General features: G+C 36.1%; 1 protein-coding gene across 2 annotated transcripts in view; it reads left to right on the forward strand.

Annotated features, from left to right (window-relative positions):
- Positions 1-14,583, forward strand: part of PRKAA1 (protein kinase AMP-activated catalytic subunit alpha 1) — a gene marked incomplete at its 5' end in the record, with an annotated part of 32,604 nt that extends 18,021 nt beyond the window's left edge. The window contains 7 exons of one of the 2 annotated variants that reach the window (XM_080680006.1): positions 1,950-2,094; positions 3,105-3,192; positions 5,994-6,218; positions 7,821-8,307; positions 8,411-8,537; positions 11,473-11,498; positions 11,663-14,583. In XM_080680006.1, coding sequence (XP_080536132.1) covers positions 1,950-2,094; positions 3,105-3,192; positions 5,994-6,218; positions 7,821-8,307; positions 8,411-8,537; positions 11,473-11,498; positions 11,663-11,803 — 1,239 coding nt within the window. In that variant the 3' untranslated portion in view covers positions 11,804-14,583. The remainder of the gene's footprint in view (positions 1-1,949; positions 2,095-3,104; positions 3,193-5,993; positions 6,219-7,820; positions 8,308-8,410; positions 8,538-11,472; positions 11,499-11,662) is intronic. The other variant, XM_080680005.1, reaches the window with a different exon arrangement.
- Positions 14,584-15,429: the final 846 nt, after the last annotated feature.

The following is a 15,429-nucleotide window of genomic DNA, read 5'->3' on the forward strand; positions in this document are numbered from 1 at the left end:
AGTCAGTATGTTGACTTTCACGTAATCCCCATGTTTTCCTTCTGGGGCCTCAACCTGCCTGGGTGGCCTTGAGGACAGAGCTGGGTCAGCCTTACTAAGAAGCAAATCATGGGTCTTACTCCCTAGCAGAGGCGTTTAGAACGTGTTTCTCCAACCAGTTGTTCTGTTTTTAGCCCACCTCTCGCTTCTACCTTCAAAAATTCCCAGGACTCCCCATTTCTGAGCCTTTCCAGGGCTCTCTGTACAGACAAGTGGTTACTGGCTTCCGTCCCTCTGGGCGTGGGTTTCGGCGTCCTCTGGCTGGCGAAGTCTTTCTCACTGTCATCCACTCTCCAGCGTGGCGGCTCCCTTGACTCCTGCTGTCTCGTCTCTGGTTCTTTTTGTCTTTACATGCAAATGTCCTTTCAGTAATATCGCAAGGAGTGGAGGCCAAAGGTTCAGTCTGCCATGTTTGACTGGAAATACGCTTTGACTTTTCTAAATCTTCCTTTGAAAATTTTCCCTCCTTCATCCTTTGTACTGTATTTATTATTAATATAGTATAATCTTGATTTTTTGTAGCCTATCTAGTTATTTTACCTCTTATATTTTAATTAAGTTTTCTTCTCTTTCACATTTAGAACACATTCTTTTTTCATTTAGTATATTTGATATGATTGTTTAAAAAAATGTACCTACATTTCTTCTAGAAATAAAGGTGTTAGATTGCTAATTCATTAGCATTATTTTTAGAGGAAGGGTATCTCACAGTACTTTGATAGCTTTTTAAAAAATATATATTTTTTATTGATTTTAGAGAGAGGAGTGGAGAGCGATAGAGAGATGGAAACATGGATGAGAGAGAAACGTTGATTAGCGGTCTCCTGTATGCCCCACAATGGGGATTGAGCCAAAAACCTGGGCATGTACCCTGACCAGGAATCAAACCCCGACTTCCTGGTTCATAGGTCAGCAATCAAGGACTGAGCCACACCGTCCAGGCATACTTGATAGTTTTAATTTTGCTTCCAAAAATATTATTATTTCATCTTTTCTCCCAGATTATCTATGTCATTTAAGGTATAAAAGTCTCATTTTAGAATGCTAATTTGTGCCCTGTGTTAGAGAATTGCATATTAGAGTTCTTCACCTTAAGTATTAATAGCTTATTAGTTAAATACCCCTTCTTGAGAGCAAGCATGTCAAAGTAATAATTATGAAAAAAACAAAATAAGAAAATATGGATAAATGGAAAGAGAATTTTTACTGGTAAAAGAATATTTAAAAACATGTAGTTGCAGCAAAAGATAATCTTTTCAGTAAGTCAATTAAAGATAAATGCTTCCATATTTTATAAAATAAATGGAATTAAAGTTTTTCTTTTGTTAAAATGAAAACGTCTTTTATTTCAGGACATAAAGTGAGATGATTGCTTGGTAATTCATTAACAACGCTTTAAATGTGACTCCCTCATATAGTCTAACATAGTACCCCCGCCACAGCATAACTGTGTCCTTTTCCTGCTGTATTTTTCTTCAAAGCACTACCACTCATTTATTTTATTGTCTATTTTCTCAGCTGTATTAGTCCCTCTGTTGCTCCATAGCATTAAACTGTACATGAGGTTTTCAGTAAGTAATTCTTAAAGGAATGAAAGATGAAACATTTTGCATTTATAGGAGAAAACATGTCTAGTTTTAGGCAGAAATTGAAACTATCTGAAATAGCTCATGCGATATAAAGGAAAGCAAGCTATAGCAATGGAGTCATGAAAGTGGTCACGTTAGAAAGCTGAGTTACTGATGTGGGTCCCAGGATCCTCCTAGCAGTTTTGTTTGTGCTGCACAGCTCTCCTCTGCATCTCAAAAGTATCTCATAAATGAGGTCCATGCATTCATATAGTTTTATAGATGGGAGAATTAATTTCTGTTGAAAGACACACCTTTAAGATGCCTCTCTACTTTCCGTAGCTGGATGAAAAAGAAAGCCGACGGCTGTTCCAACAAATCCTTTCTGGAGTGGACTATTGCCACAGGCACATGGTGGTCCACAGAGACCTGAAACCGGAAAACGTCCTGCTGGATGCACACATGAATGCCAAGATCGCTGATTTTGGTAAGGAGATTTTTACAGTTTCATCTGTTCATCACGTGCAATGAACATGGGCAGCACTCTTCAGATAACTCTTACTTTGATGTCATGGACTGAGTATTCCAAAGGAGTATATCTTCACCATTTCGTTCATGAGCATGCAAAAAGGAGGAGAGAGCTAGGAATTCTCTTTTCTTAGCTTTATGTCTTTAAAATGGAGTTTTGTGACAGTAGGTAAACAGTGGTAGAAGCGACATCGTTTGAAGGAGCCCATTATGTGTGAAGAAGAAGTTAGTGACCTATTTCCAGTGTGTTCTTTTAATCAATTATGGAGCAAAGTTAGGAGACTGGGATGGAGTTATTCAAACTTTAGAAGCCAGAAGATGAACAATATGAACAAAATTATTTAGGGAAAGAAAGGTAAGGTGTTTTAAATGATAGAAAAACAATTTCAACTTGAGAAAAATGTAATTTCAGCCTGAAATTTTAAATTTTGACAAATTATCAAAAATGAATTGAAGTTCCTTTTATTTCATATAGAAATTGCCATTGCCATTGTTAAATCTAACAGAAAAATGAATCAAATACATTTTTGAGAAGATATAGGGTCTTTTTGTAGTAAAACTATGAGGGAACTTTGATTTTCAAAATTATTATATTTTATTAAAGAATCAGAACAGGGATTAAGAGAAAATTTCAAATTTAATGCTTCTCTGTTCTACATTTTTTCTAGTAATTTCTGTACTAATAAAATTTAAACATGCCGAGTTTATTTTAGTAAGCACAGTGACTAATAGCTTAATATATGCTCATTAAATTGAAAAAATGCACTAACTTTAAATGTTGAAGTAGATTATAAATTTTAGGGCATAGTGGCAAAGAATTTGGAAATAGTAAAGACTATAGGATTTTGTTGGAATAAAGAATAAAATGATATATTACTTTAATGCAAACTCAATGGTATTGTTTAATGGAGTTTTGCTTTTATTTTTATCCTTGGGAAATCTTGAGTAGTGGATTTTGTGCATTTTCAGGTCTTTCAAACATGATGTCAGATGGTGAATTCTTAAGAACAAGTTGCGGCTCACCCAACTATGCTGCACCAGAAGTAATTTCAGGAAGGTAGTATTTGACGCTCCCTGCCCTCAGTACATCTGTCATTGTCTTTTTCTCCTAGATTTTGTTAGTCTGTAGTGCCTATAGTGTTTAATTTAGTGAAAGGATCGGAACTTAAGGCTTATTTTTTTATTATCCAGAAAGTGTTCTGTTTTAAGAATAAAACATTGTAATTAAGGTCTCCATTTATAGAGGAGAATGTTGGTATGCAAAGTCAATGTTACATTAAAGTAATTAGATGAGAGTACTTAACATTTTTACTCCCTGGTGGAAGAAATTGGAGGTTTAAAACGAGTGAGTTTTAACGGTAGGTAAGACCTTAAAAACTTGGTTAATACAGAAATATTTAATAGTTAGAAGTGGCTTACTGTTTACTTAGATCAGGGGTGGGGAACCGCTTTTCTGCCAATGGCCATTTGGATAGTTATGATTCACTTAATAGAAATTTATGTTGCTATGAAAAAAGCTCCTGGATTTATTGAACTTCAAGTGTGCCTGCAGTGGCCCTGGCAGGGCCAGCCCGAATGATTTCATGGGCCTTATGAGGTCTGTGGGCCAGATGTTTCCCACCCCTAATTTAGATGAAGAATTAAAATTGTAATGTGTAGCTTTAGTTTTTCAAATAGATAGTATTTTGTAGTAGCTTAAGGTTTTATGATAAAGTATCTTGGAGTATTGGACTCAAGTATTAATAAAATCTTCAGACTTCATTTATTTTGAATTTTCATTAGGAAAGTTTTTTAGAGACCAATACTGTAAGAATGCTAACCTCTCAAATTACTAAATTCATGTTTGAAACAATGATAATCTTTCTAAGGTGCACCTTTTTGAATAGTTTAGATGACATGGAAGTTTAATTTTTTTAAAAGAGTAATTGTTCTTCACTGTCTCACTGAAATTCAAAACAGAAGGTTGATTTTGTTTACTAGTTTTTATAGTTAACTTTTTTAAAAAATAAATTTTTATTGATTTCAGAGAGGAAGGGAGAGAGATAGAAACATCAATGATGAGAAAGAATCATTGACCAGCCTCCTCCTGCATGCCCCACACTGGGGATTGAGCCCGCAACCTGGGCACGTGCCCTGACCAGGAATCGAACTGTGACCTCCTAGTTCATAGGTTGATACTCAGTCACTGAGCCATGCTGGCCGGGCTATAGTTAACTTTAAGAACTTTTATTCAAACCCTTGTCTTTGTTTGAATGTTTCAGATCCTGATTAATTTGTAATGCAGAAATATTGTAGTACTTTCTTCCTATTTTCATCAGCTTACTTGTCTAACCCAGTGGTCGGCAAACTGCAGCTCGCGAGCCACATGCGGCTCTTTGGCCCCTTGAGTGTGGCTCTTACACAAAATACCACGGCCTGGGCGAGTCTATTTTGAAGAAGTGGCATTAGAAGAAGTTTAAGTTTAAAAAATTTGGCTCTCAAAAGAAATTTCAATCGTTGTACTGTTGGTATTTGGCTCTGTTGACTAATGAGTTTGCTGACCACTGGTCTAACCTGTTCAGAGAAATTATATTTCTATAAAGTTATGGCTATGAATAAGGCAAAAATATCCTAATTTTAGATTTAGCAAGTTTTATCATTTTATATTAACTTAGTGTCCAAAATTCTTTAAAAAATTTCATTTGTGCTATCTAATTCATAAATAAATAAAAATAAATGTATTGTAATTATGCATATATGCAATGGGCCATGACTGAAGTCTAATTTTCCTAGTTTGCATAAGGTCTTTCTGAAAGGTCTGGATGAATGGAAACTTTTACTTTCAAAACAGTGTTTATAGTGGGAAGAGATCAACCAAAGAACTTGTATGCATATATGCATAACCCATGAACACAGACACCAGGGTGGTGAAGGCCTGGGGTAGGGGGTAGGGACAGCTAGGAGAGGTCAATGGGGGAGGGAGGGGGACATAGTAATACTTTCAACAATAAAGATTTAAAAAAACAAAAACAGAAAAACAGTGTTTATCGATCAGTACAACAATTTCTTTGACCAATTTAAAGAAATCCTTTCTCTGAAGCCAGACTTTGCATGGGGTACCTGACCAGTCTGCAGCGAGGCTGGCCAGCTGGCTACAGTGCACTGCAAATAGAATCTGTGAGACAGTTAGCGTGGCTTCCTTCCAGTCTCAGGCCCCTTTACCTTGAGAAGGTCTTGGGTTACTGGGGAGACTGGATGTAGAGTTCGTCACTAGAGAAGATTCTCAGTTGATGAAAGATCATTTCCTCTCTCCCCTGTAACCAAACAACAGTGGTTTTAAATTCACTGACGATATAGTATTTGCTCAAGGTTTGGGACTATTGAGTGAATCTCATGAGGGCCATAGTAGGTAGTAAGAACAGAATTTTAGCTCTAGTCTATAAATTAAAAGACAAATTTCTGACTTTTGTTTTCAAAGAAAGTACTGATAGAATTAGTACAAAATCTTAATATATGTATACAGCACTGATTACATAAACTATATTCTAATAATTATTGATGAACTATCCATACTTAGCATTTAAAAATATATATATTTGTATTGATTTCAGAGAGGAAGGGAGAGGGTGAGAGAGAGAGAGAAACATCAGTGATGAGAGAGAATCACTGATAGGCTGCCTCCTGCATGCCTCACACTGGGGATCAAGCCCACAACCCGGGCATGTGCCCCGACTGGGAATCGAACTGTGATATCCCAGTTCATAAGTGGACACTCAACCACTGAGCCATGCCAGCCAGGCCATACTTAACATTTTTGGTTAAATGACTGACTCTTAAGTTGCTAGTGATTATTAACCGAGTGGGTATTTCCTGTTGCAGATTGTATGCGGGTCCGGAGGTAGACATATGGAGCAGTGGGGTTATTCTCTATGCCTTGTTATGCGGAACCCTTCCATTTGATGATGACCACGTGCCAACCCTTTTTAAGAAGATATGTGATGGAATCTTTTATACCCCTCAGTATTTAAATCCTTCTGTGATTAGCCTATTGAAACATATGCTGCAGGTGGATCCTATGAAGAGGGCCACCATCAAGGATATCAGGTAATAAAGCAACTTGCAGATTATCAGGTCTAATAGTGTCAATGATGTAAGTTAAGTGAAAGGTAGAGTTGCAGGACAGTATGTACGGTATTTATGTTAAAAAGTAGTGGATAGACACATAAATTTATTGTGTTATTTAAAAATACTATACTGTAAGATTGGTAAGGAGGGAGGATTTTCACTTTTTACTTGTGCATCTTTATTTGTTTTGAAATTGTAATAGTGAACATTATATTACTTTTTACATTTAAAAAATAGCTAATGAAAAATAAAAGGACCCTGAGAGGGTCCTTTTTGTAGTGCTTCTTTGAGGTTTTTCTACAGAATGCTTCATATGTGACTTTTAAGTATTCTTGTTAGGATTAGTACTTTTTATTTTTTATTTTATTTTTTTTGAATATTATTTAGCTTTATTTTTCTTTAAATTTTTTGGGGGATTAATATTTTTTAGTAGTTCATTTATGTGTAGCTATTTGAGTTCTAATCTCATGAATTATTATGCTTTTTCCTTTTGTTCATCTCAAGGAATGAGAACATTTTAGTATAATCCATGACATACTTTTTGTAGTAGATATTGAGTCATATATGAAGTTGCTATTTTGTAGGCACAAAATCCGTCAATATTGCCAGTTTCTTATGGTTCAACCTATAGTTTAAGTAAGACAAAGGTGATGGTGACAAATCTACTTCTCAAATTTGGGCGAGCCTTTTGTGATGAAGACTTAAAATTCACTGCAAACTGTGTTTCTTCTACCACTATGTTTCCTTCCTTTGTTTTTCCCCCTGCTATGGGAATTTCTCTTTGGTCTTATAATGAATGGCTAGACAGCACATTTCTCTGAGATGGAGGGACAAGGAAGAAAGAAAGAGGTGCAGATCTGGGATTAGTGAACAAGACGCACCAGGGCAGCGAAGAAGGAGGAAAGATCACATGTAGAACTTAGAGCTTGGTTCCTTCCCATTTGCTCCGTGTCTGTAGACCAGCCAGAAAGAGACCGCAGAGGTCAGCGTGTGATTCCACCGGCTGATGAACGAGACAAATCATTTTCCAAAGTTTATATTTTAAACTAAGTGGGGGATGCTTTTTCTTATTTTATGTATTTCTTTCCCAATTTAAATGTAATCTAAAGTATACCCATTTCTTTTCCTGTTACTACAGCAATGCTTTCTCCCTCTTAAAATCAGAGGGAGGCCACACCATTTCCCTTGATATATACAAAGAACTGTGAGCCAGAAGAGGAAAAATCTCAGTTTAAAAAAAAAATGATACTGCCCTGACCAGTTTGGTTCAGTGGATAGAGCGTCGGCCTGCGGACTGAGGGTCCCAGGTTCAATTCCGGTCAAGGGCATGTACCTTGGTTGCTGGCACATCCCCAGTGGGGGGTGTGCAGGTGGCAGCTGATCGATGTTCCTCTCTCATTGATGTTTCCAGCTCTCTATCTCTCTCCCTTCCTCTCTGTAAAAAAATCAATAAAATATATTAAAAAAAAAAGATACTACAGTATAATATATACAAATGAATTTATGTCCTAGATTCCCCAACTGTTACTTTCAGTCTCATCTCTACTAAAAACCCCTTCTGGCCCTGCCTTTGTCTCTCAGGGAACATGAATGGTTTAAACAGGACCTTCCAAAGTATCTCTTTCCTGAGGATCCGTCATATAGTTCGACCATGATTGACGACGAGGCCTTGAAAGAAGTATGTGAAAAATTCGAGTGCTCAGAAGAGGAGGTACTCAGCTGCCTCTACAGCAGAAATCACCAGGACCCGCTGGCAGTCGCCTACCACCTCATCATAGACAACAGGAGAATAATGAATGAGGCCAAAGATTTTTACCTGGCGACGAGCCCACCTGACTCCTTTCTCGATGACCACCACTTGACTCGGCCCCACCCGGAGAGAGTGCCCTTCCTGGTGGCTGAAACTCCCAGGACCCGCCATACCCTCGACGAATTAAATCCACAGAAATCCAAACACCAAGGTGTAAGGAAAGCAAAATGGCACTTGGGAATTAGAAGTCAAAGCCGGCCAAGTGACATCATGGCAGAAGTTTGTAGAGCAATTAAACAACTGGATTATGAATGGAAGGTAGGAAAGAAAGGGCATTCCGATTATGGGCACATTTGGCAAACCTGTAGTGTTTTATAGACGAATTGCTTGTGACGTTGTTTTCGTCCATACCGTACGCTAGGTTGTGAACCCGTATTATTTGCGCGTTCGAAGGAAGAATCCTGTGACAAGTACATACTCCAAAATGAGTCTACAGTTATACCAAGTGGATAGTAGAACGTATTTATTGGATTTCCGAAGTATTGATGGTATGTACATCCTAAAACACTATAGATGACATATTAGACCTATGACCTAACTTGGCTTTTTTCTCTTTGATTCTTTTGAAGCTTTTTGAATTGTTCCTGGTAACTCAATAGAAAAAAAAAATAGTAATAATATGAGATTTTGTGCTTTTGTCATGTCAACATTTGTAAATCTTGGTATTCTTGTAGTCTTAGACTATATTGTCCTTTTAAGATTATGTTGTAGAATTCTTTTTTTTTTTTTTTATAAATACATTTTTTTGATTTTTTACAGAGAGGAAGGGAGAGGGATAGAGAGTTAGAAACATCGATGAGAAAGACACCGAGTCAGCTGCCTCCTGCACACCTCCTACTGGGGATGTGCCCGCAACCAACGTACATGCCCTTGACCGGAATCGAACCTGGGACCTTTCAGTCCGCAGGCCGACGCTCCATCCACTGAGCCAAACTAGTTAGGGCGTTGTAGAATTCTTAAAGTCAGATGCAGTCTGATCCTCTGATCCTAAAGCAATAGTTTCTGCCACATTTCTGTTTTTTGAAGTGGTTCATTCTGGTAAGATAAATGTTTTATTTAGAAATAATCGTTGACTTTTCTGTAAGTTTTTATTAAATAATTTCTTACCTGATACTTAATAAAATCTTTACTTTTCATTTGAGGATTAGGTAATAGTGAGTAGCTTTTAGAGTTGAGTGACAAGGCACCGTAAATAGATTTGATGAGTAGCTCCAGAGGACAAGGAATTATTTGTTGGGTCAGGTTTCTTGTGGGGCCCTTGAGAAATGTTTTGTAGGGATTTCTGGTTATTTTTCTCCTCGGAACCAGCCTTTTCCTGCAAGCTTGACACTACAGACATAATCAGAGATACGCATCTTTTATCATTTTTGTGAGAGTTACATGTTTCCAGTATTATTTACCTTTCAATAGGTGTGATTAAATAATAGATCACTGCCAAAACCGGTGTGGCTCAGTGGATAGAGCGTCGGCATGCGGACTGGAGGGTCCTGGGTTCGATTCCGGTCAAGGGCATGTACCTTGGTTGCGGGCATATCCCCAGTGGGAGGTGTGCAGGAGGCAGCTGATCGATGTTTCTCTCTCATCAATGTTTCTAGCTCTCTATCCCTCTCCCTTCCTCTCTGTAAAATATCAATAAAATATATTAAAAAAAAATAGATCACTTTTGTGTAAAATGCACTGTAGAAGGATTCCTGAGACTAAAGCATTTTATGTCCCTGGTAACTATCATAGTTAGCTAACAGTGACATTAACCTTATACCTAGACTGTTGAACATTTCTAGTTATCAACTATTATAAACAGTCATAGACAACCTGATGATCAAATCACTGAAATATTTAGAATTTTAAATTAGGTCTTTTAATTGGTCATTAAATTAATGACCCTGTTGCTCTGTAAGATCTTAAAGTACTTTCTTGAATTTTATTAAAGAAACATTAATTATGTTGAGTATTGTTTTACTGTTTTAATAGTTTGAAAATGAAAATCTGTACTTAGAAAATACATCTCTGATTACCATTATGTATGGTTTGCCAGGATATCTCCTTCTCAAATATTTAGATTAGTTAACTTGAAGAAAATTAATTGCAGAAAGCAGATACTTGGTTTTTGTTGTTGGTTTTATTTTTAAATGGGAAAAAAATGTCTTAAATGCCAAGGTATATCTATGATAGACTATAATACTATAGTAAATGTACAATAATCTTAATGTTGTTTGAAATTTACAGTAACTCAGATTTCCCAAGTGTATATGCTATTAAAACCAATTTACCTTATCTATTAAAAAACCTGTTGGAACACATTTGACTCATAGTTCAGGTAAATATTCTTTCTCTACTCCATCATTATAAAAGGTTATAGCTGTATATATAAAAATTTTCTCATAAACAAAGCCTATAACTAGGTAAATGTTTATGGCAATTCTTTATTGGCCAAATCAATTGAGTTACAATGTGTTGATATTTTTCTTCATCTAAGATTGTATGAAATAGGTGAGTCGACTCACCTCTGAATTCCTTTGTCTTTAAACACTCAAAGATAGTATCTACATAGTGTCAGAAAGACACAGGTTTGAGTTATGATATGCTGTCCAAACTTTTCTGCTTATCTTTTTTTTATTTTTTATTTTTTTTATTAAGGTATTATATGTGTACATATCTTACCATTGCCTCCCCCCACCCCACTCCCATACATGCCCTCACCCCCCAATGTTTTGCATCCATTGGTTATTCTTATATGCATGCATATAAGTCCTTCGGTTGATCTTCTGCTTATCTTTATGTCCAAAGAGTGCTTATCTGTTAACACATAATAAATCAGTCAGAGATATGGAATGGATTTTACTTTTTTCACTGTTTTTGGATCAAATTCTCAACTTTTGCACCTGGGTTTACCAGTGCAATGATCATTTATTGTTTTTGTATTATGTTCCCAACTTCGGTTTTTTCCTGCTTTTGTTCATTGTTGCTCTTTTATGAGATCTTAGATCAAATATGAAGAGAAAATGGGTGAGTGAGAAACACTGAGATGAGAGTTAGGAGACTTGGATTCTAGATTTACTTCCCTGTTCATTGGTTACCAGTGGCAAGTCAGTTAACTTTTGGGGGTTTGTTTTCATCTTGATGAAACAAGGAGTTGGATGAGATATCTTCCAAAAGTACATTTATTCTATGATTTCATTATGGAGGGATTAAATTTTATTGCTAAGGAAAGATATTTATTAAGCCTCAAGTTATTATTTTATTGGGCTCTTAATCTTGGATTGTAAGATTGATGACTAGCTACATACTGTACCCAATTTTTTTCTTTCTTTCTCCTTCCTCCCTTCCTCCCTCCCTCCCTCCCTCCCTCCCTCCCTCCCTCCCTCCCTTCTTTCTTTCTTCTTTCTTTCATTTATTTTGTACCCAATCTTGATGAGCCATCAGGAGAATGCATGCTATGTGTAAAAAAGGTGAGTAATTTAATACGGATGCTTTGCTTCTGTTTGAGAAGGGATTCAAAATAGACATGCTCTTGATAGCTGGTCAATGATTGCACTCAAAAAAGAAAACGAAATACTATTGAAATTTGGAGGTGTGTAATGGATTATAATAAGTTGAACTGTATTTTACCCAGATGAAATTACTGAAGCCAAATCAGGGACTGCGACGCCACAGAGATCGGGATCCGTTAGCAACTACCGGTCTTGCCAAAGGAGCGATTCGGACGCGGAGGCTCAAGGAAAGTGCGCAGAAGCTTCTCTTACCTCATCTGTGACCTCACTTGACTCTTCTCCTGTTGACTTAACTCCCAGACCTGGAAGTCACACAATAGAATTTTTTGAGATGTGTGCGAATTTAATTAAAATTCTTGCACAATAATCCTAAAACTTTGCTTATTTCTCTGATAGCAATAAGCATGCATATTAAATTATAGCCAAATGCTTCCATTTATAATCAAGTTATACATAATTATAACTGAGGATTAGACTTTTGGAATGCATTTTGCACAGGGATTGGAACCTGATTTAGTTAAAAGCCTAATGTGCAAAAATGAATTAAGGTAATTTTGTTCACTGTTTCAGTAGGCGTATAGCATCATAAAATATACACAATGAATTATAGGTCTCTCAGGCTCACTTGATTTTTGGCTCTTTTATATTTAGTGTACACAGGGCTTTGTAGAATATTAATTTACCATAAAGGCCTTCATTTGTTATTACATGTTGTGTTATATATTTGCTTCATAAATTTATTCAATAAATATTTGCCTAGATTCCCCAGAGAACTTTATGGGTGATTTTGTTTTCTGGGCTCCTTAACTTCTTAGGTAGCAAGTATCTTCCAGCAGTAGGGACAGCATGGAGGACTCGTCCATATCCCCCCCTTAATATTCTATCGTGTATGGTGAGTCACATCAAAGATTAGACACATGCAAGTTTTCTCCTTAGTTTGGTTAAGTCCAAAAACACATACAGAACCGACATTTAGATTTCTAGGCATTGAGTTTAATCTTAACAATTTGTCCCTATGTTCTGTACATACATTGCTCTTTTGGTCGCAAGAGCTGAGTTGCATATACTGTGAATACATCATGTTGTTTTTGCCAATCTTACCTGTTCCTTTGCTCCTCCTGTCAGTATTGAATGTATGCAAACACTTCTTGTTGTTCGATCATACATCTTTTAAATCGATTCACTGCACAGAAAGAACACCTCTTACAAACTATTTATAAAGGTTCAGATGTGACTTTTGCTTCCAGATTTCATTATAAACATTTATACATGTGTGTCTACCACTTGGATTCAACACTTGTTAACCTGTTGCCATATTTGCTTTATACTTAATTATGTACGTGGATATAGTTATACATGTATTTTTGTATATATGATATGCTCTTCCCTGGACAATTTGGATGTTGCAGACCTACTCATTACCCCTCAACACGTCAAGCATGTTCTAAAAATAATTATTAAAAAAAATAATATTGTCCCTAAAAACCATAATCCTGTTATAAAAATAATTCCGTAATATCATTTAATCATGCATATTTAGATTTTCCCAGTTGTCCTCCAAATTTCTTTTATAGCTGGTTATTTCAAACCAGATCCAATTAAAGTTTACACATTGCATTTGGTAATGTCCTCTTAGTAAGGTATAACACTATTTCAGTAAAATATGGAAATAATTGGATAGTTCTAAATGGTCACATTTGTTTTGAATTTTAAATTACTTTTAAAAAGGTAGTATTATGGGAACTGCCTAAAGATGCTTAATCTTCCTAAGATTTCTGATTTATAGTCTTTTTCTTGCTCTTAGCAATAGGGTTACATAACAGGTATAAATGAAGATTTAAAGTCACTTCAGATAAAATTGCTATCATGTGTATGCTAATAAAAAAATAAAAGTATTACCCATATTTGCCTTATACAATTTTAACTTCAAAAAATGGGTATTTTTTCCTGTTAATCATTTTTCCATTGTAAAAGCTTTTTTTTTTCTTCTCGTTTAAGACTGTTAATGTAGGGTTTGTTTTGTGTGTGTGGTTTTTTTTGCAAATACAGTGAGCCCCTGTGTAATTGGATAGTAACGTACTCAGATGTCATGATAGCTTGCAATAGTACTGTAGTTGTTGATTTGCCTCCAGCACCCCTAGAAACATGCACTGAATCCAAAAGAAAAATCTTGGCTTCTTTTTGTCCAGGGCTTGTTCTATTCAATTTAGAGTCTGAAAGCTGTATAAAATAGTAGGAGTTCCATTTAGGTATAAGTTCAGAACTGTATTTTAAATTGTACGTGGCCCTCTGTTTAGAAGATACTGAATTCTGTAGGCTCTCTAAATGCAGCATTGTTCCTGATGTTAAGAACAGAGACTGTATTTTTAAAGTTACACAGTTGTATATAGAACTAAGACATTGCTGTAATGTCTCTGTAAGCTGTTATGGGGTGTGGGGGGGGCGGGGAGACAAAAGGAGGAACCAATTAAATAGGACCTTCTAAAAATTGTTACTTTTGTAAACTTTGCTTCTTTTTAAGTTATTGTGATTCCTTTTAGTTACTGAGTTTTATTTTGAAGATATTTAAATATTGCACTTGTACAAATAGTATGATAAATGCACAGACTATTGCAGTAAGTTCTTTTTTTAAGCTGGGATATTTGAAATGACAGCTTTTCGTTGAGAATGTAAAGATTGCACCAGAATTTTCACGAATTTATTGTAGTTTGCAAATTCTTACTAATTGAAGATGTAAAGGAGTCAATGCAAATTATTTTTAACCTTTTTTTATCTTTTCAGCAATTTATATTTTTTTGTGATTTTATGCAACCATATTTTTACTTTGTTTTGACAGCTGAAAGATGTATAAGGTTTTTTGCCAGAAATGTACTATATACATAGTTTTAAATATAACAGATTTTACTGATATGTAAAAATTTTGCCATTAAAATAAATGATTTCTCACCGAGAGGAACTTTTCTACCACGTTGGGGGATATGGGAGCTTAATATATCATATCTAATTTAAAATAATTTCACTGAAATAAAATTCATTGCTTTTACTTTGATTATATATTCTCTTGAGATGCTTTTATAGTTTCTTTTCAGAGTTTTGAATGATTTTATACAAAAAGTCCTCCCCTCTCATACCCCTGCCCCACCCTTTTTGACCTTGTAGTAATACCATTCACATTGAACCCCTGCTTGCTGGACTGTGGCTCTGCGTAGAACTTTACGCATCTCTGCTGACTGGCACCTTTGGAATGAAAGAAAAATGTGTGTTGTTTAAATCTTTTCCCCTTAAACTCCTATTGCCCACATCCACAGTAGAAGTCTCTTTTTCATTGTGAGTTCTGGCCAGATGAATGAAATTCCACACACAACATAATGGTAGTACGATAGAAATCAATCTTCGTGGTGCAATGTTGTTTTGAATGGAGGATATTTAAGTATAACATTTAAAATGCTTTGATTTAGAAGTGAATAAAAACCCATCATTTTTCATCTGTTACAATGTGCTTAACTTCATAGCCTCTGAGAAAACGGAATGGGGAAAAAAAACCCACTTTTTTTTAAAGCTATCTGCACCTTCCTTTTAAAAACAATGTACCTAAATATAATTACAGTGCTTGAACAAACATTAACTTTTGTCTCAACTCTAGAGGAAAGATTTCACGGCATAAGTCCGGTGGGTTTGAGAGGACATTAAAGCCGAGAACAGTGAAGCAAGGAAGGAATTAGGGTAGAAGAAGCAACAGGAGAGGCGAGGCAGAGCTTTGAAAGGTTATAGGAAAGACGCTAGCCACGAGGGGCTGCTGTTAGCTCTCTAGGAAGTCAGAGAAAAGGGGGGCCTTGGAGACAGCACCAGGGGGTGAGCTTGGAATGAGCTTCCACTGGCCACTGCTCCC

This window comes from Plecotus auritus (genome assembly GCF_963455305.1).
Source record: "Plecotus auritus genome assembly, chromosome: 7".
NCBI lineage: Eukaryota > Metazoa > Chordata > Mammalia > Chiroptera > Vespertilionidae > Plecotus > Plecotus auritus.